General features: G+C 33.9%; 1 protein-coding gene across 1 annotated transcript; it reads left to right on the top strand.

Moving 5' to 3' along the window:
- Positions 1–513: 513 nt before the first annotated feature.
- LOTGIDRAFT_159199 (hypothetical protein) lies at positions 514–19,516 on the top strand (the record flags this gene model as incomplete). Its single annotated transcript, XM_009052839.1, has 7 exons — positions 514–519; positions 1,186–1,872; positions 11,477–11,723; positions 12,286–12,449; positions 14,463–16,100; positions 18,747–18,818; positions 19,418–19,516. The coding sequence occupies 7 exons, from the start codon at positions 514–516 to the stop codon at positions 19,514–19,516; spliced, it is 2,913 nt and encodes a 970-aa protein (XP_009051087.1).
- Positions 19,517–25,844: the final 6,328 nt, after the last annotated feature.

Below are 25,844 nucleotides of genomic sequence, written 5' to 3' on the forward strand. Positions count from 1 at the left end.
TTGAAGACATTTACTGAATGGTTTACAGACTCGAATGTTATTTGCCTATAAGCTTCTTAATGGTATATAAAACCTCGACAAAACACTCGCTGTAGGAAAACCATTGTCCTAGAAAACCTTGACATTATTATCCCGATGTTAATTAAAACAGATGAATAATTAATGATTTAATTACTTTCGTTCCAATATTCTGTTAAGATTATAATTATCTCCCTTTTCGCGCTATCATAACTTTTTCTAGACTTAAAGAAGCACACCCACTCAAATTCTCTTATCTTAAAGGAATACTACCATTTAGAATGAACATAAAATGTAAATTCTGACTTTGACCAATGAGAGTAAACTAGTCTGATATGTTTAGTCAGTCATAAATTGATCTGATTGTATCTCATGATGTTGACCTTGCAGATCATGCTTATCACCCCTGATGGTACTTCTCTTCGGCGAAGTCCACTTCTATATAACTTTCACTCCCAATTTTACCATATTTTGGACGAAACCTTTTGATCGAAAATGCAGGTATATTCAGACCTAAAATGACAAAACAACATAGTTGTGTTTGTAAACCTGAAAAATGTGCCAGTCATTGCGTATTAGGATCAATAAAATGATTTAAACCGGAAATGACGTCATATATGAGCGACGTCACCGCCTGCTGGAAACTGCTTGGATAGAAACATTTTAACTAAATATAATTTTGACTTCAGATGAGAATTATGTAAGCTATGTATGTCTGTGGGTCATGTGGGAAATTTATAATCTGATTTCCGGGATTGATTCTGCCCACCAACACTCCCCTCCAGCCATCTACAACATCTAAATTAATGATGGTTATGTACAGCGATTTTCAGACCAGAATAATCAAACCAAGATAAACATTATTGGCTATCAGAACTCCTCTACGTGAATGCCTAGGACTTTAATAGAATTTAAAGGGCTCAGAGCAGGTTATTCTTTCCCTATGTCCCTATAGTGACTAATTTTGTGTGGCTAGTCGATAGTGAATGAAAGCCGTTAATCGAACCGTCAGAGGCAGAGACATCAGAATGTGTCTAACCAGAAAATAATTCGAACCAATCGCACCTAATGGCCCAGAAGACGACGATCAAACCAGCTGTGCTACTCCACTGCCACAAAAAAGTTTTTTAAATTGTTTTCAAATTTGTATCTTTTTTCTCATTTCAGACATGTTACATTCAACTGCAGAAAACTTCACAGAGAGACGAAAAACATCAGATATTTCTCCATCTGTCTAAATTACTGACCTCGTCTTTGGAATTAATCCGAGGTCGTCAGTCGTTACATTTCACAGCGTTAAGTACGATCAATCGGATTATAGATATGTGTATAGTGCACAGGAATTATGAATACGGCTCCGTTACAAAAAGTGCTGATTTTGACACTCCGGCTGATAACAAGGATATATGGCCCTCTACTATCAAACGTAAGGAGCAAGGAGTTGGCAAACATGAGGAAAGTGGACAATCCACTCTTAACAGAATTGCCTCACTTCATAAAAGGAGAACGAGTGTTCATGATACGCATGCGGATAAACATAACGATGAGGAGGAAGATGGAAAACATTGTCCTCTTCATCAAAACAGGACACCGTTGGAAATTATGATGTCGATGGACCCTAGCTGCCTCATGTCGGTGTTACATAATAATATTACTATGCATAAACGGATTATCGGTACCCGCCAAAAGTGCACTCCTTCCGTCAGGTGGCGCCACTGTACGCATCATTGTTTACAGATTCTAAGTGCCCGGATTGTTACTGTGATGTGTCATGGAAGTATTGTGCAAAACAAAATAGTGAGTGGTGGACATGTTCGGACTTTAGTTGAAGCCTTAGATCCTAACCATGATCCGGTAAGTACCTTTATCATTGAATCTGAAGTGCTGGTTATTGTAAATCGTGTCACTATACGATGCGTACAATATTGGTGTATATCTCCGTGTACTTTGCGTTTCATCAGTCGGCTCAACCTTCGCCAATGTTCTTTATTCTCCTTGAGTTGAACATTGACCATTCTACTCCCGAAGTTGACACGAATGATGTTTCTTTTGACTTGTTTCATTTACCGTCTCTGATTCTGGACACATCTTTATCCGATTAGATACAGTAGCATCGCCCTTGAAATCAAACTTTAAATTTACAGATCACCTTTACTCACACATAACTACACACAGGTAATGACTACAAGACACCCATAGAAAATATAAGAAGTGGACATTAGAGAGGTTTTCTGTTTCCCAATGAACTACATGACCAATTACGAAAAACCAACAGAAATATATAAAACGAAATATAGAAACATTGCATCAATCAGACTATAGTGTTATGAATCATAGTTATAGCCAGGAGATTAATCAGAAACATCTAAACAACTACATTAGTTAATTAAATAATAAAATAAACCGACCGTTCCCAGTCATTAAATCACGCTTTATATTTTACTAGGATCATCATTTCTATTTGGAATTTTAGCCTACATTTTATAAAGAATCTCGTTAACTAGAAATAATTATTTTGTCGCAACCTTTGTCGGGATTTCACTTTTTAAAAGAATGGTCTTTTGATCTCGGAGCTAGATTGATTCTGTGACAATCGACAGCTCAATAAGTACTCTTGGTTCCACTTCAATCGTGTCTCAACAACCAACATACGACAAAGAGCTGAAGACTTTCCTTTGTTACAACTTGTTTGTCAACCATTTGTCGCTCGGGGCCAGTTTATTACCTTCGTTAATATAGAGAGAATTGACCTATCCTTTTACAGTAATCAGAAAAAAATCGAATGAGAATTCTGTTTTGAACATTGTCTTGTCTGTTGGCACATTCAAGTATTGGTGTTGTTCAGGACATGGTGATCAACTTGTACCTACAAGTTTTTTTTTTTTTGACAAGCCATTAATAATTCTAGCAAAGAAGATTCTTACTCTCTACCCTAAGTTCCTCTGCGTAGGGCTTTGTTTCAGAAAACATTTTGCCTTGAGAAATTTCAACTCGTTCACCAATGCCAGTGATACAGTCTGGATAAAGAATGTCGCAAAATTTACCTCGTTACACACGATATGGTCTTGTCTGTTTTCACCAATATCTGAATCAAAAGCAGAAAAGTAAATTAGGACGCAATCAGTCCATGTCATCTATAGAATATATATAGAACAAGACTCGGTATAAGTTTGGATATTTCTTGTCAAAACCTATATTGATGACGGTTTATTTTAGGATTAGACACGTGAATGCTCCATCAATGCCGGACTCCACGGCTTTTCTTTAATATATATTTTTAGCTTGGATTGAGAAATGTCAAGAAGGCAGACGATTGAATTTATTAGCTTAATTATATCACATTTTTTATGAATTGTTAACAAATTGCGTTAAATATACAATGTTGAGAACGGTTATGGTAACTGCCTAAAATTCTGCGGTCAGGTCAGACCAACTTTTCTGAAGAAAATATAACCATCATTTTGTCGAAAGTGTACTATTGTTCAATGTAAATTACATAATTACGACACATGCTTATCGCAAGATGTTCAAGAGAATAGGAACATTGTTTTTAGAATGCCCAGTGCCCGTGTGTTATGCTTCCAATGGCCTGTTTTGGATTGTGGTGACAAGGCAGGGATTGTCTGTTTGGGAAAACGTCAGTAGCTTTACTTTTGCGGTCATTGTACCTCAACCGAAGGTCATTGGTATCTGTAAGCTGTCAAACTATCAAATCAATTCCTAGTACTCGAATTCCTAGTTCGTGACGTCCTCAACATTGATATTGTAACTATCTGTCGAACGTCTCTGATTATTCATTTAATGTGGTCACGATACGTTCGGACAAAATACGGCTGTCATGTCATATCATCTCAGACAATAGCGGCAATGCGATTGGTAGCTGCAGTTGTTTTTTCTAAACACAATGATATTGGTAGTTGTTTTTTCAAAACGCAATGATATTGGTAGTTGTTGTTTCAAAACGAAATGCTATTGGTGGTTGTTGTTTTTAAACGAAATGCCATTGGTGGTTGTTGTTTTTAAACGCAATGATATTGGTAGTTGTTGTTTCAAAACGAAATGCTATTGGTGGTTGTTGTTTTTAAACGCAATGCTATTGGTAGTTGTTGTTTCAAAACGCAATGATATTGGCAGTAGTTGTTTCAAAACGCAATGCTATTGGTAGCTGCAGTTTTAAAAGCAATGTTATTGGTAGTTGTTGTTTCTAAACGCAATGCTATTGGTTGCTGCATGTTCGAAACGCAGTGAGACTGGCCCAAGCGCGATTTTGTTGTTACAGTTTCTGTTTCTGAAATCACGCTGTGGTCAAATTTGGAAATAACATGAATAATGTGTCAAATAATCGTATGGACAAGACCAAATGATTGTCTTGTAGCACATGTAAATGTAAAAATATCTAAAAAACCAATCGATTTGGTCAGTGTCCTTTCTTCGTCTACGGTTATTCTATTCTCAGCTATCATTAAAAACATTTTATTTCTTTCAAGTAAAATATGGAAGTCTTTAAATGAAGTATTTGTCTTTCTTCGTTCAGCTACCAAATTCAATTTTTCCGCTCGAAGAAGCAACAATTATATGAAAGAAAGTTATAACTGCCGTTGTTCTTCTTTAGGAGTTTCTGTGATTAGTCCGAAACAACTTAACTCTACCATTGCCTTTGACAGCCATTTGATTATTATAGGCACAGGTTTATGGAGAAAACCATTGGTGAAATCATATTATGCAACGTTTCGACGTGTTTCTGTTGTCGTCCTCACGCACACGAAGAAGCTATTAAACTGTTTTTAAACTTGTTGCGTTTTGATAGCTATTTTATATTTGGCAATTGCCGGTTCTAAAGGTCTCTATATGATTCAAACAAATTGTCAAGCACACCAGGGTGCTATTTGATTTTTTTTCTAATATTTTGATGAAATGAGTAATCGTTGTTTTATGAACTTCATTTAGTTATAATATCTACAAACTCTTTCCAGTTTTAAATTCTATTAACACTCATTGCAGACAACACATGTTTCTAATTATACCAATTAAATAGGTTTATATTTCAACTTACAACAGTGTAAAACAAAGCATGATGGCTATTTCCGCTTCTCTATCTGAAATAACTCTCAGAGGACAGATAAGAGTTGGGCTGTTTCGGGCTAGTTAGAGATGTGAAGAGCTCTAATGAAGTGGAAACAAAGTTAATTTCTTTATCATTACCTTCTTGTGTTTTCTCTCAGTCTTTTCAATCATTCATTAACTTCTGGAGAAGGTAGCCTTTTTATCCTCTTCAAGTTCTGTCAATTTAAAAACACTGGTCCTAATTACTTGTGGTTCTCTTAAAGGTCCCTAGATAGTTGGGAATGGAAACTGGCAAGGACCTTGCTACTCTACTAAAAATACTCATATTTGCTTCAAACCAAATAAAGTGGTGAAACCTTGTAAGAAAACCTTCATCGTACTTGGACTTGGATTTATAGGAGTTAAATATATAATTTTGGAGATTGTACGTATTGAACTTCCGGATCTGTTCATCCTCAACTTTCGGCCTTGCAGATTTTAAAGTATGCTTGATCACAGAAATGCAAACATGGCTGTTATAGGTATCTATCGATTGAAAGGCGTGAGTAATATCAACCAGTAGAATTTTGAGCACCTTTTGTGATTAAGTTTTCGGACCGTTCGGCAACTTTCAGCAGTTTCAGCCAGTTAAGTGCGAGCTGGTCTTTAACAGTCAACGATCTGTATTCGGTCAGTTTTATACCAAAGTACGTGACAATTACGATCAATTCCAACGGTTGTAGGGCAACTAGCCTAGATTCAGAGGTGAACACTTTCCTATTGTGAAAATCACAGTACTGGAATTGAGTTATTTGTGCAAAACTATATGTGACTTAAGAATAAGGTATTATTTCATGCAGACTACATTGACTTCGCTCATCAGAACTTTGCTTTCGTCATCGCAATATTATTGGAGTTATATTCCCTACTTGAATCGTTATAGTTTTATGCAATTATGGCGTGTCAGGCATCACTTAACCTCAGAAAATACTAAAAATATTTTTAGATCTATAACAATTTCGTGTTGGGTTTTATTTTATATCTTTTTGACATAAAAAAGCTTATCGGTGACGTGAAAACTTTGAGTTCGGCCTCTTCTTTAGACTTACGTACGTCATTCGCTTTATGGAGGATGTAAATGATATGAAAGGAATGGAAATTTTACGCCTTGCTTTTCTCTTTGTTATAGGGTTAATGTAATGAAATAAGATTTATGCCCTTTCTGCTCTTGGATGGAATAAGATAAGGTCACGCAGTGTAAAGTGAGCGAAAGGACAACGGCAATGCCCTTCATTAGTAACAAGAGGATTGAGAACTCCACTGCCACGTTGTATGCACTACAAGCAAAGACTTAAAGGGGAACAGTTGGCATTTTCGGGGATTGATTTGGGTCTTTATTGTGCTTTAATATGTGTTTTCTATATATGGCATAGAGTCACTAAAATTTGTGTCGAATTTTTATTTTTCAATAATTATGGATTTGAAGGTTCAAATTTCGACGATGAGCTGTGAACCCTATTACTGATTATATTAGCTAAAAAAATCCTGTTTCTGAAACTAAGGTATGATTGGTCGAACGGATAGTGAAGGTGCTCCTTAAATTCAATCCAGTAAATGCACATCAGGTCTCATAAGCTTCTTGCCAGAACAATTACTTCTCTTGCTACAGTAAACTGTTTTGACCCAGTCTTTGTAGACCATTGTAACGAGGTGAACAAGTTGCAAATTGAAGACGATTTAAGATCGTCATTATTGATTAAATTCCGTTTTGTAGACTTTACCACTTGGGAAAATAATAGAATTTAACACGTAACAATTGATTGCAGACATGATTATTCTATATATGGTAACGTAAGTACGCAAAAATCGATGACGTAATGATCTGAAACACTGAAATGAAGACGTCACATCTTTGAATTTTAGTCTTGTGGATGTGAAGAGCCTAGAAATAATATCCTAAAGTTCTTTTGTGTAAGGACCTACAGATGATTTGACAATTATTCTAGGTCATCTTCCTTGCTTGCCAGCAATAGTACTATACCAACACAAAATGTTTTGATAGACATGTTTTGGTGAAAACTATGCTCTACTTTTCAATTAATGCCTGAAAATTACGCAGATTTTTCCTATACATTTTAGTCTTAATATTGGAATTTAATGCCCATTTCCAAAGCTGTCTCGGTGAAGAGTTTCATCCAAAAACAGGGGACGAAGGCAAAAAATGAGCTATTGGTTCAATTGCATTAAGATTTCTTTAGACCTTTTTGTTATTTTCTTGAAACTATTCTTTTCCGTCATTATATTTTTTTCTTCTATCATAATTCAAATATTAATCTAGAAGCTGACAAACCGAATTAGTTTCACTTCTTTGGTTTTAAAGGAAACTGTCCACTTAAAGATGAAAATGAAAATGCTAATACTTATATGAATAGAAAGTAGATGTCTTCTAATGACTTTGCAAAATACCAGTTTGTCTTACATGTTCAAAATATATTCAAATTAAAAGAGGATAACCAACAGAATTACAAGGAGTTACCGATCAAGAAAGGTCAAAAAGTCTTTTTTGTTTACCCAGACTGTACATACATGGGCATTTATGATTGGTTAAAACTCTTAATTATATGCAATAAGAACATAATGATATGATTTAGAATACATGATAATTCATTAGAAACACCAATTAATCAAATAGTTTGCTTAATTTGACACTAAAAAATAAGACAAACCACCTTTAAAGTATAAAGTATGTTTGACATAATGGACGACATAATATGTTTTTTGATTGATACCCAATTTATGCTACCAATTACTTTGGCAATTACACATTTCTATACGGGAAATACAAACGGTTTTTATATAAAGTAACATTTGAAGGAAGTCTTTGTTTTGTCTGAGCATGTTGTTTCAGTCTGAACTTTCATTGGCATATTCATTTTTCATCATTTACTGTATCCGGATACAGATATTATTTTACGTGTGGTTGTACCCCTTTAATTCAACAAACGTGAAAATCTGCTGATACAGCATTTTAAAAGTCTGAAGCGAGATCGAGGACAAACCGCCTACGTCGCTTGTCATTTTTTCTATCATCAAATTTTCTTAATGTCATTTATCTATCAATTTGTCTGTTAATATCTGAAGGTCGCTGGTATTAGTGTCATGAAGATTTATTGTCGACGTCGGGATTCGAACTCGATAACACCATTGTACCGACATAATGAGTTATACTTTAATATTGTATAGCAAATATTGAGAATGAGAAAGCTGTCTGGCTGACATTTCTGATCAAATCGATTTTTGAGTGGTGAGTTCAATATGTACAACCATGCAGCAACTGCTGTTCCATGGAGCAAGACATAAGTAATCCGAAATAGCAATGATAACAATAGAGGCAACTAGCTTCGGTAAACTCCAGTGTCATTTTGACATGGTAGCAAAGAACTTTACTAGAACCTTGCAGTATATGACATCAAAAAAATCTTATCTCGATAAAGGAAATGAAAACGGTAAAGATTCCAAGGTTTGGGTAAACTCAAAACTATATTCTGACAATGTATCTGCTAGCTAGCAGAAAATCATAATTTCGCATAACCGACCCAATCCTTTAACACGCTCATTACATTAATCTGATTGAAAAGGTTTTCGCAAATAAACTATATTCTGAAAATGTATCTGCTAGCATGTAGAATATTATAATTTCGCCTTACCGACTGAGACCCTACCCATTGTCTATTATAGCACTACTGGTATTTGTTATATTACGGGAAGAGTTATTGATATCAGAGTATGATGATTTATAGCTCTATCAACTTCTACCTGCTCAATATGTACAGAATAATATATCATTGAAACCCTTCAGGCACATTCTGGTACATGACTGCGTAATAAATTAACAGCTCGGCCAATCGATACAGATATGGACTTGCATATTATTCGGAATTGATCTGCTAACTTCCAAAAGTTTTTTTTTTGTATGGCCATTTGGACAATTTTCGGCTAGCACAGATACGAACAAACTGAACAACTCTTTTGGCTGAATTGCAGAAAAGTGGATAATTTCAGCCCCAGAACTCCAAAATTTTCGTTTTTGGAAAGCTACATTTACGGGTCTAAAATGGAAGCTTGTTTTCGACAAATTGCAACCAAGCTCCATGTTGGTTACCATGCGTTTCTTGCCATCAATCATTATATATAACGTGTAGCCTACATGATGGACAAGAAGACGTAAAACTCTGTTCTATTCTCTCGGTTCAGTATATTAGGTACTAACTGTTTTTCATTTGAAAATCTTAATTAAAGGTCCGTGATGTTAACTTTTTAGCTTGCTAGAGCTAGATAGTCTTTTTTCCAAGACAGTATTATCAAGCTTCATGTAGGTAACAATGTATTTATTGCAAACGACCACTAAATAACATATACCATAATGAAATAACAATAATGATACACATTTAACAAGAGGACGTAACACTCCATTAAATTCCCTCTCAATCCAATATACTATGTACCAACTGTCCTTCCAACCAAGTCTATTTGTGTCTGGATCAATATGGTAATCCACAGTATTATAATCTAATTGATCTGACCTTTTCATGGTAGGCAGAGTACATTTTATACACATTACAGCTCTAGAAATACCAGTTTTATATCTCCATAATCAATGGTGCTTATCATAGTAAAACAGTACACGGAGTTGTACTTTAGTTGATGAAGGGGGTTGCCGGAAGTAGGGAACCAAACTCTTTGGTTAAATAAGGACCAGGGGCAAACTCCGTAAGGGGACTTATACAAGTTTATTGGAATAACTGATGATCAACAAATAAGGTGGGGTTTGGGATTTAGGGTGTTCCAACGCTCTGGTTATTTTTTATCAGAGTATATTATGTACAATGAACTCCCTGTTAATCTATTGACCACAGACATTTTACAGAAAATTGGAATGATGCGAATTAGAAGCTATAAATGGCCTCGATACACATAAAAAGTATAGAAAAAGCTCTTTACAATTAAAGATAAAATAGGTGTTAATACAGCTATAAGATTTCCATTGCTGGCATCAAGGAAGTAACAATATTTGTTGTGAATTGTGAACGATTGCCTGTCATTTTTCATGATGTAAAAGTACACGGGAGAGGACGAAATAAAAAAGTAATCTAACGTCAAATCTTACTTCGTGTACACAGACATCATAGGAAAATACTTAATATGTTAAGCTAAAAGATGCCCTCACGCCATAGCGATTACCAGTTGCGTATGGTTACGAATATTTAAAATGGCTATTCTATTTCGCAACCATACGTAACTGGTGATCTCTATGGTGTGAGTGCACCTTAAAGTAATTCTTGCCCTTAGAATGAATATAACATTTAAATAATCAAACTTGATCAATATGAGTATTATTTTATTCATCAGTGAACTTACCTGGTGTCATAACAAAACAACAGAATATATTAGAATCTCAATAACAATTTTAATTGCATGTTCATTTTAAGACAATGGGTTGTAATTCTTTAAATATAAATGATAAAACAGATGATAAGACAAATTTGTCCTTTTGTATTTGTAATAGAATAAAAGAAAATACAAAGAAAACAATCGTGAGCTTTTTGTGCTTTGACAATGCTGAAAACTGACTTGAAATTAAAGAAACATAAAATAGAATTAAAAAAAAAATACATTATCGACAAGGATGGAATGTCAAGTATTTCAGATAGAAAACCGAGGTCCCTGAAGAATATTTTCAGTGCTTAATATCCAAGTTGTGATATCCATTAGGGTCGGTAAAAAGAGTGATATCGATTAAGGTCGGTTAAGTTGTGATATCGATTAGGGTCTGTTAAAGTTGTGATATCGATTAGGGTCGGTTAAAGTTGTGATATCGATTAGGGTCGGTTAAAGTTGTGATATCGATTAGGGTCGGTTAAAGTTGTGATATCGATTAGGGTCGGTTAAAGTTATGATATCGATTAGGGTCGGTTAAAGTTGTGATACCGATTAGGATAGAGTTTCAGATTGCAATTTGGATTCATTCACCTCACAAGACATGATTGTCTCCCTTTGGACAGAGATTTGTTAATATCGCTAACATTATAAAATCACTTTGGTATTTCCATGAAGGTTAATAGAGGATGTAATAATTGTTTTCTGGACTTCTTTTGCTCCGATTTACAATTTTTTTTTTCACCATAACGTTCAGCTATTTATTTTATTATAAAGATATTTCGAAAAACTTCGTCGCTAGGGCAGCTAATGTTGAAATATGAATATTCTTTTCAAATTAACATACATTAACATACATTAAACCGGAAGTTGCTATAAGAGACCTTGTCAGGGTTCCGCCATTTTGATTTACACCACAGCAGCATTCAGCACGTCACTTATTTCAGTTTATCATTATTATTATTTTGTATCTTTTCAGCACTTACTATGTTTATTACTACAAGCTCTGGCCTGTATCGCCTTAAATCCAGCATTTCACCAATGTCTACATGATGCGGATATCGCTGACATGTTGATGCAATTACTGCTCCCATCTGACGAATGGTACTATACCAACCACAGTACTAAGTATGCCAAATTTGTGAAGTACCATGCAGCAAGAATATTGGTGTATATGGGGCTGCTTCACAAACTGGGAGGACGGGTCGATCTTTTTGATAGAAAACGTAAGTGTGTCATTATTTTTATTGGATAACAATGTTTAGTGTCATGAGTTTTCGATCTCCCGAAACATTTGCATCAAACACAGTGAATGTTAGGTGTATTCCACCATAGACCCTTATATATCTGGTGCTTTAGAAAATAGAGAACTCTCATTGATGCATCACCTAAAACGAGGGGGGAGTCTAAATGTATGATCGGAAATGGAAAAGCGCCGGGTAAAATACTTTCAGAACGTGCTTTCGCTTGAAAATAACACATACGGATTTCTTCACATTTTGATTCAAGCATAGCAAATTATCCAGAATTTGCATAATGTTGGCAATTTTATATCATAGTTTTATGGCAATTGTTGTTCTTAACTTACATTTACAACTTGTATTTTAAAAAGAGAAAATTATAAATATGTACTTCACGTTGTATTTTCTTCATCTTCTTGCACGTCAGCGCTCGTTGATAAATTAATTGCTTGCTAAAATTACGAGGGTTGTGATAGTTTTTATAAATCCTGTCAATGACAGTTAAAGACAGCCAATTAACTCATGTCTGCTTCGTTTTATTTTGCAGCATTTCAAGAATTGAACACGACGGGAACCACGAACTTGTTACAGGTTCATTCTCCTGAGGACAGTTTTATTGAGTTGATGGCAATGGGGCATATCATCATCTGGAGTCCTAATCACACCCTACATGCAGCGTCTTTAGAGGGGTTAATAGCCGAAATTATTCAAGTAGGTTAGGGTCGTTTCGGGGTTGGTGGGTATAAGGGTTTGGGCTGGGGGCTAATGTAACAGTTTTGTTGAATTTAAGGCATTTTATCATTTGACGTCCTTATCATATTCTTTGGAGCATCGTTAAAATACTAATGCACCCATAAGTTGTGTAGGGGATTGGTAATATCTACCAGAATGAGAAACCAATCTTTGTCTTGGGGCATGAACCACACCAATGACCTTTACCATATCTCCCCTTGTATCTCTGGCCAATGATCTTGAATCATAAATAATACCGGTTTGTTATTGAAAGTGTGATGGAAAGCGGATTAGATCTTAATGACAATTGAATAGTACAGATTAGTGGCAATATCGATTTCTGTATTCCTAACTAACCAATGATATCGGACCGGTCGTTATCAAATGTACTTTTATAGAAGTAATGTCATTTAGAATAATAGAAAATTCTCTGGAAAGATGTGGTCAACTGTTACTCGTGCATTCCAACTTGAAGGCATCCTGTTATTATGTATATTCATTATACGAGTATGGGCTTGTTTATTTATATAGGGGTGGTGGTTGGGTTGGGGTGGGTCAGAAACGAGGCTGGTCGGACTTTTGATCCCCACCTTCAAATTTTCTATCATTCAACATAGTGAAAGAAGTGTCTGTGGCCCGCTGAAAAATTTTGTGGCCCCCCTTCACCTAACATTTCCGTCACTGTGCGCCGATTGATTATATATATATATAGTTTTTTAACAGTGTTTTTTGAAAGAAAAAAAAACTTCAGTAAGTAGGACACGCTGTTTCCTAAAATACCTCAGCGAAGTTGTAAGGTATTAATTGAATCTATTTAGGTGAGGAACGTGATTCTGAGAGCTTGGATACTATTAAATTTGAATCAGTTTGCAAAGAAAACATTAAGCAAGCTTAAAATAGACGCTGATCAAATAAAAACTTCTAGAATTGGAAATCGAAGCCAAATCAATCTTACCATCCTTTTTTTCGGTTTCTCGACATAACACACATTTTTTAAAACTCGGTTTCTTGTCTTGTAATTCAATTTTATTGTAAGATGGAATTTATCGCTCGATATTGCAGAAAATTTCGATTTTTATCGCGTTTTTGTAGTAAAATGGAGCACTAATCATTTTACACGGGGAAAGAATTACCTGTAAGCTTCCATAAGCAACTCTGTGATCCCAAGTCTCAAATTTCATGGAAACGCCACTGCCACTGTTTCGTTGTTAATTAGCTCCCAATGGTGGAAAAAGTGGGGCTTTTAACTCTATTCCATTTGGTTGATTCTAATTCTACTTACTCTGTACATTTAATGAAACATGTACATGCATTTAAAGCCTGATAATGGCACTAGTAACCTATAGCCTTAGGCAGGATAGGAATTATATGTTATATTATTACATGGCCAATAAACGTCTATAAATATCGATAACAGCTGAAGATTACGTTCGATAATCCCAGCCTAATTCAGGTTTTTACGTTTGTTTAGGTTCTTGAACTTTACGTGACTAGGATAATATCAGTAGGAAATAGTTACATTATGATTGTGTGTTCTCTAAATGAAGTTGTTTTAATAGAATGTGGGAGGGATTCTGCTTAATAGTACAAACCATAATATTTATGGCGGAGAGTTAAGGGGACGTGTAAACCAAATGAGAAGTTATGGCGGAGGGTTAAGGGGACGTGTAAACCAAATGAGTAGTTATGGCGGAGGGATAAGGGGGCGTGTTGATATATAACCCATCAGGTAAGGTGCTGGAAAAGAATCTGCTGAGTTCTGGGTTCTCATCCTATGCACTCGTCGAGCACCTCCTCTTTTAAGCCATGATTAAATAGCCCTCACCCTCCACTATCCAATTAAGGGTCAGGTCAGCTCCGTGAATTCACCCACCCTACTACCCCCCCGTCCCCTCCTAAAGCCTAGGTATGTACGCTACTGTCGTTGTCGTTCAGTTGGTATAAATGATGTACATCAATTGATATTACATACTTTTACTATATCTATTTCAGGAGGCGATAGAGGAAGAAAAAGAAAATCAAAATCCAATCATTCATTTATCAGGATCCGTGCCAAGTCTGTATGCGGCTTCCGAAACCGACTACGGCCCACGACTTCGAACACGGATCATATCACCTATGGCGTCTTCCACGGATTCTTTTGATAAACTTAATGCGTTTCAGAACGCAACCGTAAGAGAATACATCTTTACTGCGTTACCCATTGTCGCTCATCCCATCATCGTTCTCCGACTGATTGCACATAAACTCTTTGGAAATATGATCCGTCGCAAAACCATGTACTCGGACGCCAAATTAAAACCTCCGAAAGTGGAACGTTTGGACGCATGTCCTCCACGACGGGACACTATCAGTGAGTGCTCAGGTGATCCGTTGTCTAAAAGACGGAAGGCGGATTTACAAGTTGTGATTTCGAACCCAATAGATCATAGTGCCCCGCATATGACAAAATCTACCAGTGTTCAAGAACGAGAACTCCATAATAAAGTGAACAATACCAATAAAAACGGAACGACCAAATACGCTTTACGTGCAATAGGAGAGAGCCTGGTGACGCCGCTTGATCTCAACATACACCAAAGCCAAAACTCAGAACCATTGATAGACCCCAGTGATTCAATAGATCCCAAAGCATCCTCATCCAAAAAGCTCTTTCGTTGGCCGAGCAAACGTCGGTTGTCCAAACCAAGCATTGTGCATCAACAAAGCGTTCATCGCGATAGCATCGTTAGTATTGATGACGAGTTCGTTTCAAAGGAGCCGGAGTCGTTAGGCCAGGATGTGGATATTGTGGCCTTTCAAAGAGAACTGATCAACCTTCCAACGTTTGTGATGGAGACGCCGCCCGTGGATATTTCTCCAGTGTTTTCGCGGTCTAGCTCAGTGCCGGATAATCTAGCTTGTCGTACTGGTCGTACGGACACAGTGACCATTAATGGATCATTCAGCCAAATTGCTATCAGTGGAATGGATCTGGAATCTAATCTGGATCAGTCAAAGAATGCTATAGTGACTCCGCCTCAATCCTTGGATCATTTAGTAACTGGATCATTAGTTACCATAACAACTACGGACTGTGATAATAATATTAACAATATCCCCATGGATTCGTTGGATGATTCGGATTCCCTCGTCGATAACGTCCCAACTAATATCGTGGTGCATTTTGAAGCTCCGAGCTCCCCGCAACCTTCTACCGGAAGTCAGAGCTCGCAGCATGTTGTGTTCGAATACCCGCCCAATTCAGTGTGTATGTCCATTCCGAATTCATCCTCGTGTTCACATCTTCTTCCAAATTCCGATTCCTTAACCCTTTCGAGTCCGGTTCAGTCTCAGCCCCAATCGTCGTTCCCATCTCAGCTGTCTCCGACCGCTGTCAGCCATTGCAGTTCCATTTCTTCTCAGTGTACGGCTAAAAGTAGCAGCCCATTAAACAGTCCTTTTGAAATTCCTTACACCCACCGCGGAATATTGAAAGTGATGGAAACTTGGATATCTGTGTGTAGAGTGGATTTAGATGGAAATAACGTGATTGCTATGGAAACGCGAGACTTTCTGAAGAAACTGTCCATATTAGGGCACGATTACAAATTATGGTGCCAAAAAACCGGAGCATTGCTACATTTAGAGGTAGGTTGTAATCGATATCTCTGTCTACCATATTAATAGGAAAACAAATAATAGAGGAGAGAAAAAAGGGGAAATATTTACAAGCTTTTGATGTGGAAAGTACTGTCACGAACTCACCGTCTGTAAGTGGGTATTAATATAGATTTATTCTGAGCTCAATAATAAAAATACCGAAAATACCGTTATTGGCTATAGGGATTATACACAGGGTCAAGCTGACAAACCAGTAGCAGAGTGGAATCGTGTGTGCTGAAAGGGTTAACGTGCCCTGCTTGACATGCAGCTCTGACTACACTTGGGGTTTTTCATTTTCCTTGAAATACATAGATAAATAGATATTTATAGCGGGTTTGAATAAGATGTCTTGTCGTTCAAACACATGGGCAGTTGCAAAAATGAAAGAAAAGAAAAACTTCATTTGCTAATAAAATGTACTAAGTAGCAGGACATAAAACTCCAGTTGATTAAATAAAATATTCATCTGAATACAGATTATAACACAACTCAGACATTATCCACACATTAGAATTATTAGTACAAAAAGATCAACTTGTAATCAGACCAGATGCCGCCTGTGGGCAAATAATGAAGAATTGATCATAGACGTTGTCATTGTCACTATAGATTTCATGTATGGTACATTAGTCAATTACTATACAGAAATACTGCCCACAGGCATTCCAACTCGACCTCAAGTTCACTACTGATAGCTTCAATATTGTTTGATAAGGTGGTGCCTAAAGAGTTAATTATCACCAAGTTTGTATTCAAGCTGCTCTCCAAATCGTTCTGTACATTTCTTAATTGGTTGTTCTTTTATCACAGCTCAAAATAAAATTCGACAGTAGTTACCCCAATCCAAATAGCAAGTTGCTGTAGAATCACATTAAGAAAACCAACATTAACCTTTCTATACGCAATCCATAGGTAAAGATATCAGTGAAGTAAACATGGAAGTAGTGAATTAGTCATCCGGGACAATTCATATTGGAAATGAACGATATAGACAGTTGTCTTCAGAATCTAGCGTTGAGAAGGACATCATCTAACCAATATCAAGTTTTACTCTCAATAATATAAGACAACATGGATTTGTCAGTCGTAATTCAAAAACCACTGTGTAAAATGAAGAATCTATATAAGATTGTCATAATCAAACCTTCAACCATGTCCATACTCCATACTTTAAACTCACTTTGCTCTGTCACTATATAAACTTCATGACGAATTCCCAAACATCTATACTAAATGTTTGGTGACAGCTTACAAAATAAATAAAAATCTTAGCAATGTTCTTGTCCATGGTAGATTAGATCCCCTTTCATTAACTCCCTGAATCAATCGCTTTGCATTTCTGAATTATTTGTTTATCTTGTAAATCTCTCCGGAAGTAGGTAATTTTCTATCAAATTGATGTATTCCAATGCTGTAATTGACAGTCCCTACTGTCCCAGTGCTTCTATATGAGAGTTTCTCTTATAAATCCTTATACTATGCTCTTTCACTATGCTCAGCTCTGTCATTCAGTATTAAGCTTATATAAGAGGTATTGAATAAGGATTTAATTCCGTTAAGCCGAGTTAGCTCGTAATACTTTTTGTACACTGTTCGGCGCAAATTGTTTCTCCAACCCAACGTGTCTCTCCCTATGTCTCTCCGCTCTTCCTTTCCACCCCCTATTTGTCTGTGTCTGATGTAGAATAACTAAGTGATTAAGAGAATATAATTATACTGGAATTATATTAACCAGTTGACATACCTCGAAGCTAGTCATTACCACATGATGTGATGACTGCCTTCACTTTATATATACATAATATAAATAATATATACATACATAATTAATTAGTATGCATGCATAATTAAATGGTTGCCATTCGTTTGATCAATTGTACTTTTAAACGGGATTTTTTTTTAGCTAAGACAATCAGTAATAGTGTTCACAGCTCACCTTCGACATTTTAGCCTTCAAATCCATGTATGTCTTATCCGCGTTTGCATGTTGAAATAACGACTCGTCATTTCTTCAGCTCTGCTATATGTAGAAAATACCTAATATATAGAAATAAATAGAAAATAAAATTCCTAGTTTGGGGAATTATGCGATTTTAGTACATTTCTAGTACTTCTGAACTATACTTCTATAACTATAAGCCTAGACATTGGGAAATATTGACATACATGTTACTTGGTTTTCAATAAGATGTCCGGTATTGCTGATAAGGCAATCCGCTGCCATGTAATGGTGGAGAAGCCTTCGTGGAATTTCTCAGGCATCGGGAAAGATACGAAACAGACTTAAAAGACAAATGAATCAATTTGTTTTACTCTCTTTATCAAAACACAATCGTTGCTGTATACCAAGTGTTTCTTTTTAATGTTAAAAAAATCAATTTCTAGTACATTTTCTTAATAGATTTACCATTGACCTTCATTTGACCTTCAAGTTTCTCCTCCAATTTTCAATATGTCTTGACGGAGTTTTCTGTTTTCGGTTTGTAAAGTAAGTTACTAATACATTAATGTATTTGTGGTAAAAATTCTGCCTTGTTTTCTTCTGTAATAACAAAATTCCAGCTTCGATATTCCAGACAATATGTTTATTGAGTATATCATGATTAAAGGGACATAACTCTTGCTTTGTAGGATTTAAACACTGGAGATAGTCATGATAAAGAAATTGATGGTGCTGACAATATTAATGGACAATACTCAAAGGTAAGTGATATAAGGTTCGAATCTAGCGCTGTATTGTAAATTTTAGATGCTCCTACCTGTGTTATTTCACCTGAATGTTTTACTTTACCTGTAATTAGCTGAACCAGGTGTAATAAGGAGTACTGATGTCAGCAGAAACTGACCATTTTACATTGGATTAACATCATGCAGGAACATAGTTTACTTTCTTTTGCAGATTTGTTTTAAAGTGACCTCTTTGTTGAATATGTTAATTAGTATATTAAACAATAATTCATTTAGCCAGCAAGAAAACAGTCAAGTAGTCAAGAAAGGGGCTGGGAGAGGGGAATGATTGGATGTTTCACATCAACTTTAAACATTTATAACAAAACACTAATATATATAAACTGTATTTGTCACTAGGAGACTACACAATGTGAATATGAAAATTATATAATTGAATAATGAATAAAGGAAGGGTGAAAGCTTTGATAGATTGTGAATGGATGTAGAAAAGTAGAAAAGAATATCTCATTAATAAACTAAAATTTAAACCTCTACTTTGGGGGAGAATAGTAGAATGAAATTATACTATAAAAGGCCAAAATAAACAAATTTTTAAGTTTAATATTTTACAGGGGCATGGTCACATCAAACATAGGTGGATCAATTCTTTTAGAGAGATTAAATCATTATGGTTTACATTTGTTTATGGAGTACCCAAAGACATCGAGTAGTTATAATTAATTTCTTTGTGATCAGACCCAGTCTGAAATCTATGTTATAAAATTCTATTAAATTTGAACTCTGCATTTACTAAGGTTGATTGCAATAGCAGATTTTAATATTAACAATCAACTTTTTTTCAAGTTATTGTAATTACATTGTAAAAAGATCAAAGAAATTTGACATCAAATGCAACAAGATGATTTGTAAATGCCAGACATGAGAGCTCTCTTTCTTTGAAGATTAGAAATTGACACCCATTTTACATAGCCTACAGATGAAACAATTTAAATCTAGAATTACAATTACAAAAAGACATGTTAAAAAATGCTCAGTGCAATAATTGTAGAGAAATATAGAAAAATTAAAACAAAACTTGACACTCTGATTTTCAAACATTCTTCAGGCATTAAAGCCTTTATTCATACAATTGATCTTCTATATTCCTATACACCTCTGAAACTATTAAACATTCTGAAACTATTACTGAATATCTTTAAACTATTACATATTTTGAAACTATTACATATTTTGAAACTATTACATATTCTGAAACTATTACATATTCTGAAACTATTAAATATTCTGAAACTATTACATATTTTGAAACTATTGCATATTCTGAAACTATTAAATATTTTTTTGGAACATATTATATATTTTGAAACTATTGCATATTCTGAAACTATTAAATATTCTGAAACTATTAAATATTCTGAAACTATTACATATTTTGAAACTATAAAATATTCTGAAACTATTACATTTTTTTAAACTATAAAATATTCTGAAACTATTAAATATTCTGAAACTATTACATTTTTGAAACTATAAAATATTCTGAAACTATTAAATATTCTGAAACTATTACATTTTTTTAAACTATAAAATATTCTGAAACTATTAAATATTCTGAAACTATTACATATTTTGAAACTATAAAATATTCTGAAAATATTGCATATTCTGAAACTATTGCATATTTTGAAACTATTACATATTCTGAAACTATTTAATATTTTAAAACTATTACATATTCTGAAACTATTTAATATTCTGAAACTACTAAATATTCTGAAACTATTAATATTTCTACCATAAAAGGACACAGCCATATGTAACAACAATTACTGGTCTCTGGCAATGAATATTCATGATCTTGGGTTTTTAAACTGGCCTATTAACTTGCATGCATATATCCATATTTACATAACAACAAATTGAAGAATTGTAGAATGAAACAGTAAGAAAGCTGGTATTTTATAGTATTTGATTGTATATTTATACTATAAGTTTTCACTCTGCCAGTATATTTCTAACATGTGTTCTACCACATGGATGACATTTCAGACCTGTTTCATTCAATGATATTCTAGTCAAGATCTTAATATTGTGTGTGGAGTAAGGTAGAAAATTTAAATTTGATAACAAGCAAGGCCATGAAAAGAAATAAACAGATCTACTAATCCTCTAATTAAGTAATTAGTTTTCACTAATCACCTCTCTCTCTTTACTAACCACTGTTCTGGATTGACCTGGCCTTACAAGTTTATTTTTACCTGTAATCAGTGATCTATCCTCACCTTGATAATACATCAGCTACATCACTGGGATACATGGTTACCTTTAGAGTCATTAGTTACGCAGAATTTGTCATCTCAGGTTGTACTTTTGTGGATCCACTAGAGGAATGATAAAGTTTGCAGGTATGTTAATACATTATGGAAGTGATAAACATTGTTTCACCAGCTGAAAGAGTCAAATCAGCTCAAAACATTGTCACTTGTGATCTTAGAATTATATTTGGTCTCAGATATTCAAAAAAAAAAATGTTCACTTGCATGATATTTGTTATATGTCTTCAGATCCATCAAATATGAATCGATAATTTTTCATAAGACATTAACACACTTATTCATAAATTACACTTGAAAACTCTCAGTAACCTTCCCTGCAATAAGGGAATACATTTTGACAGTGTTTGAATTCCATCTAAATGGTTTAAAAAACTCTGTTGAAGCAATGGAATGGAATGAAGAACCATTTCTCTCTATTGAATCAGGAAAATCAGAATCAAACAGGCAGTTAAACCTAGAGAGAGGAAATATCACATAAACTAAAAATATAAACCACGGTGATTTCTAGTAAGCTATATCTTTATAGTAAGGACAAGGTAGTAACTTGTGAGAGAGCAAGATTCTGGAAATCTTTAAGTATTGGATTATTTTGTGGGTGATGTATTGGAATTAAGGGCACCATTATGGAAATTTTAAAAGATTTGGATTATAGTTTTGTCTGTAGTTTTATTTAAATTCCAAATAAGAAGAGATGTATATTTCTATAGTAAATTCGATTTGATTCTTTGTGAGAACGGGATAATTTCAAATGACATTTAAATGTTGGATGTAAGGACCCCATTCTTGTGTAATTAACTTGTGTTTTTCTTTGAAAAAAACAAAATTCATGAATTTACAAAAAATATATTTTTCAAATATGCAAGATCGTTGATTTTAATAGGAGAATTATGCCTTGGAAATTGAATGAAAGCATAAATGATTTGTTTTTGTTTTTACATTAAGAAAATCATTTTTCTGATTTTCAATAAATTTTAAGTAACACATTTGGATAATGGAATTGAAAAGAAAATCATTTCTCTTAAATAGTGTCATAGTTTCAGAAGCCTGTGTCATTGTTTTTATGTTTTTAACAATATTGTTACAGGTATAAAGAAGTATCTCAGGAGACTATTTTAAAAATTCTTATCTTGTTGTTGTGTGATATTGTCATGTTAGTTGTCAGGTTATAATTGAATTGTTGTTTTATCTGCTTGTAGTTCGTGTTGAACATGGCCCACATATTGGATTACCTTGCACTTTAATCTAGTTTTAAGACATTCTGGTTATTCCAGTAACTTGGATTACACCCTAGAAATAATGGTGTTTATAGAATATCATTTAAAAACCAACTAATGTATAGGAACTAGTTATTCCTCCTGTAAGCAGCTTATTGATAATCTTTAAAAAATATTCTTTAGCTCTTTAATATCAAAAATCAAAATAAATTTACCTTAGTTTATAAATTTAACATTAGTTGTGGACTCACTTAGGGATGCAAAGTTAACCATCTTAGTGGCAGAGTGACATAAGGTGTTCTTGAAGAGTGAGAACACTCGGCCTTGCTGATGACACTTCCCTAGAATTTATCATATTGGAGAAAAGAATATGTCAGATATTAAGAATATAGGGTATATAAGTGATATACACTGGTATCTGTACAGTTGGAACCAGATTGTGTTATTTTTGTAAGCAATAGTCTTATGGTTTAAACAAGGAAACATGTGTTGATCTGTCTTCAGTGTGATGTATTCAAATTAAACTGTTAACAACTTTTATAGTTTGAAGAGTAATTTTGTGTGGTCCTTGTGTATATATGATTTTGAAATTTCCCAGTGTTGGGGATTTGTTGTTTGTCAAAGAGTTGCCTGTGGCCCCCCTGGAAAAGTTTGTGGCCCATGCTTGGCCCCTCATCAATTTGTACTTTTATTTCAACATATGATGCTCAGTTATTTGCCTTTATGAAATAGTTTTTGTCAAGTTAGTATATCAATTATATTTTCCTACAGACCCAAGAAGTTTCAAAGACTTTACCAAAGACCAGTTACCCATGAGACTTTCTGTTTTAATAATCAAAGAACAGGTTTATTTACTGATAAAGTATTGTTAAAACCTGATTAAGATAGTTTCATTTAAATCAAAAAATAGTTTCATAGCTACCAAATAGACTAAATTAGAAAGTTAAAAATAACAAAACGAGTTGTTTTCTTGTTTATATTCAGAATATAAAGAATATTGTGGTGTTTAAAGAAAGATAAGATAGTATTATGTCATTGGTGACAAATTGAAAAAGAGGATACTTTAGTTTGCTGGTATTTTCATGTTTTATATGGTATGTTTATGGTATATGTAAACCTCAAGTAGATGGGTTTTTTCAATGTACTATGCTGCAACGTCTGATAGATTTGTAATATTTAAAAGATTCTTTACATTTTGAGGAGGATGTAGTGAAAAAACAGTTTAAGTTTTGAAGTTATCTATCTGAATAATTACTACAGTATCTACAATTTTCAAATGTTTTTTGGGATTTGTTCATAAGTTGGAGGACTCTATCTTTACGATGTACCTTATGCCCTAAGTGAACATAAACCAATTTAAAATGATTATAAACTATTAAATGGTAGTGGAAGTTCTAATATTTCTAATTAATATGTTTATGATGAGAGTTAATTGAAAATCAAACTAAGGCAATTTGTTATTATTCTTATCTTGATAATTAGCTTCATTTTAAACTTTTTATTCATATTTAAATTTAATAGATAAATATATCAAAACCATAAATTGGGCACTTTGTGGTGTTTTTTACTAGTTATGTATATTTTCTAACCTTTTTGGAGTTTTACTTTGTGATAAATCATTTGTACCAAAATGTATAGAAAGTTGCCTATTTTAACTGAAATTTTTTAGATGTTACAATTTGAATTAGGACACATTATTGTTGGTTAGGAAGTCCTGAAGTTTGTTGTATGGACTAATTTTTTTACACTTTTGTAATAAAGATATTATTATTATTATTATTATTATTATTATTATGAAGTTATTTTGACCAATGAACAATATTGTGAAAAGCAGAAATTTGTAACTTTTTGATGGATTTATCACAGTGTCATTGAAATTACACAGCAGCTGGTCTATTTCACCACTTTTTATATTGTGGTTTCTGTAGAACAATCTTGCACTGGAGTATTTCATGGAAAACAAATAGAATTTGATTAAAATAGTACATCTTTTAACAACAATTGTGTATAAAGTGGATTGTATTTCAATGTTGATTTTAATTTATCCTGAAGTGAATTGAATTGTACAACATTGATTAGATTTACATTGACATAATTTGGATATAAAATTAATCTGGATTGGATGATATTTTTTCATGTGGATTAAACTGATCAGGATTAAAAATATTTACATGACCGAGGATGATTCAAAAACTTCTCACAAGGTAAATATTGTTTATGAATATTTAGCATGAAGTTTGCTCAAATAAAATAATAGGGGGTAAAAGAGAATGAAGCACAAGGTATGCAATAAGTTATAGAATTTAAGGTAGTATTTTCTGCCACAGGCCTGTAAAAGATGTCCCATCATTTGCTAATATACACATGAAGAAAAATGAAAGTTTACATCTAGAATGGGGGCCACACAATTGTCAAGGGGGAGGGGGCCTCCAAGCACCATGCATTAAAAACTTTATAATGAAAATTTCAGAGTCAGGGCAGAGCCTCATTATTCATTAATGACCCCCAAGGACCTCAACCTGCCCTGGACCATGCCATTGCAGACAGAGTTTAAATCTTGATGTTGGTGTGGAGCACATGCAGATCTTCTACTATAACGTTATAATCTTACTGATAGTAAATAGTCTTAAAGGGAAGTAACTCTACTTTGATTGGAGATCAATAGTCATGTCTTAAAATTAACGTCTTCAAGGTCATTACTCAATTATTTCTTTTCAAATTACAACTGATAATAAAATAACTGAAACAAAAGTTTTCTTATATTTTGATATTTCTATTACATAATTTAAATTGAATATTCAGTGCAAAGAAATCTTACAGAACAATGGATAACAATGCTCATATAAAAAACTTTTAAGACTAACTATAAGAGCACTTCTGTCTGTGTATATATGAAAGTCGTGCATATTTTAAAAAGCTTGTTTGCAATTGTTTATGTTTATTTAAGTACTTTTAAGCAGTTTCTATTTTTGTTTCAAACCTATCAGTGGTATTTTCATTAATGAGTGTTTCATGTAGTATTTTTTACAAACTATTTGTAGATAAATTTTGTACGGAAATTTCTTGTCTATCCTCCTTTAATATGAAAGAATATAAGATGTATTGTAATATTTTTATGTGCTATATTTTGTAATAACTAAGAAAAGAAAACTTGAAAAGATATACAATAGATATTAAAAAAACTAACAGTACTATTCGAGACAGTAACCCTCAGGTTAACGGCCAATTGAACTATTTAATATTGTAAAGATTTTAATAGAAATGGTTTTTTTCTGAATGTAAAATTTACATTTTTATGATCTTCTTCAAAATAAATGTTTGTGTATTCTAGTTCGGTCAATGAAAAGTTGTTTTATAATTTTTGTACTAATTTAAACAAATATTGTAGCTATCTTGATAAAAGGTCTATATGTTCTAAAAAACTAGAAAAAATAAATTGTATTTCTCTTTTAAAAGGACTTTGTAAAATGGGTCTCCATTTTTTGATA

This window comes from Lottia gigantea (genome assembly GCF_000327385.1).
Source record: "Lottia gigantea unplaced genomic scaffold LOTGIsca_19, whole genome shotgun sequence".
Lineage (NCBI taxonomy): Eukaryota > Metazoa > Mollusca > Gastropoda > Lottiidae > Lottia > Lottia gigantea.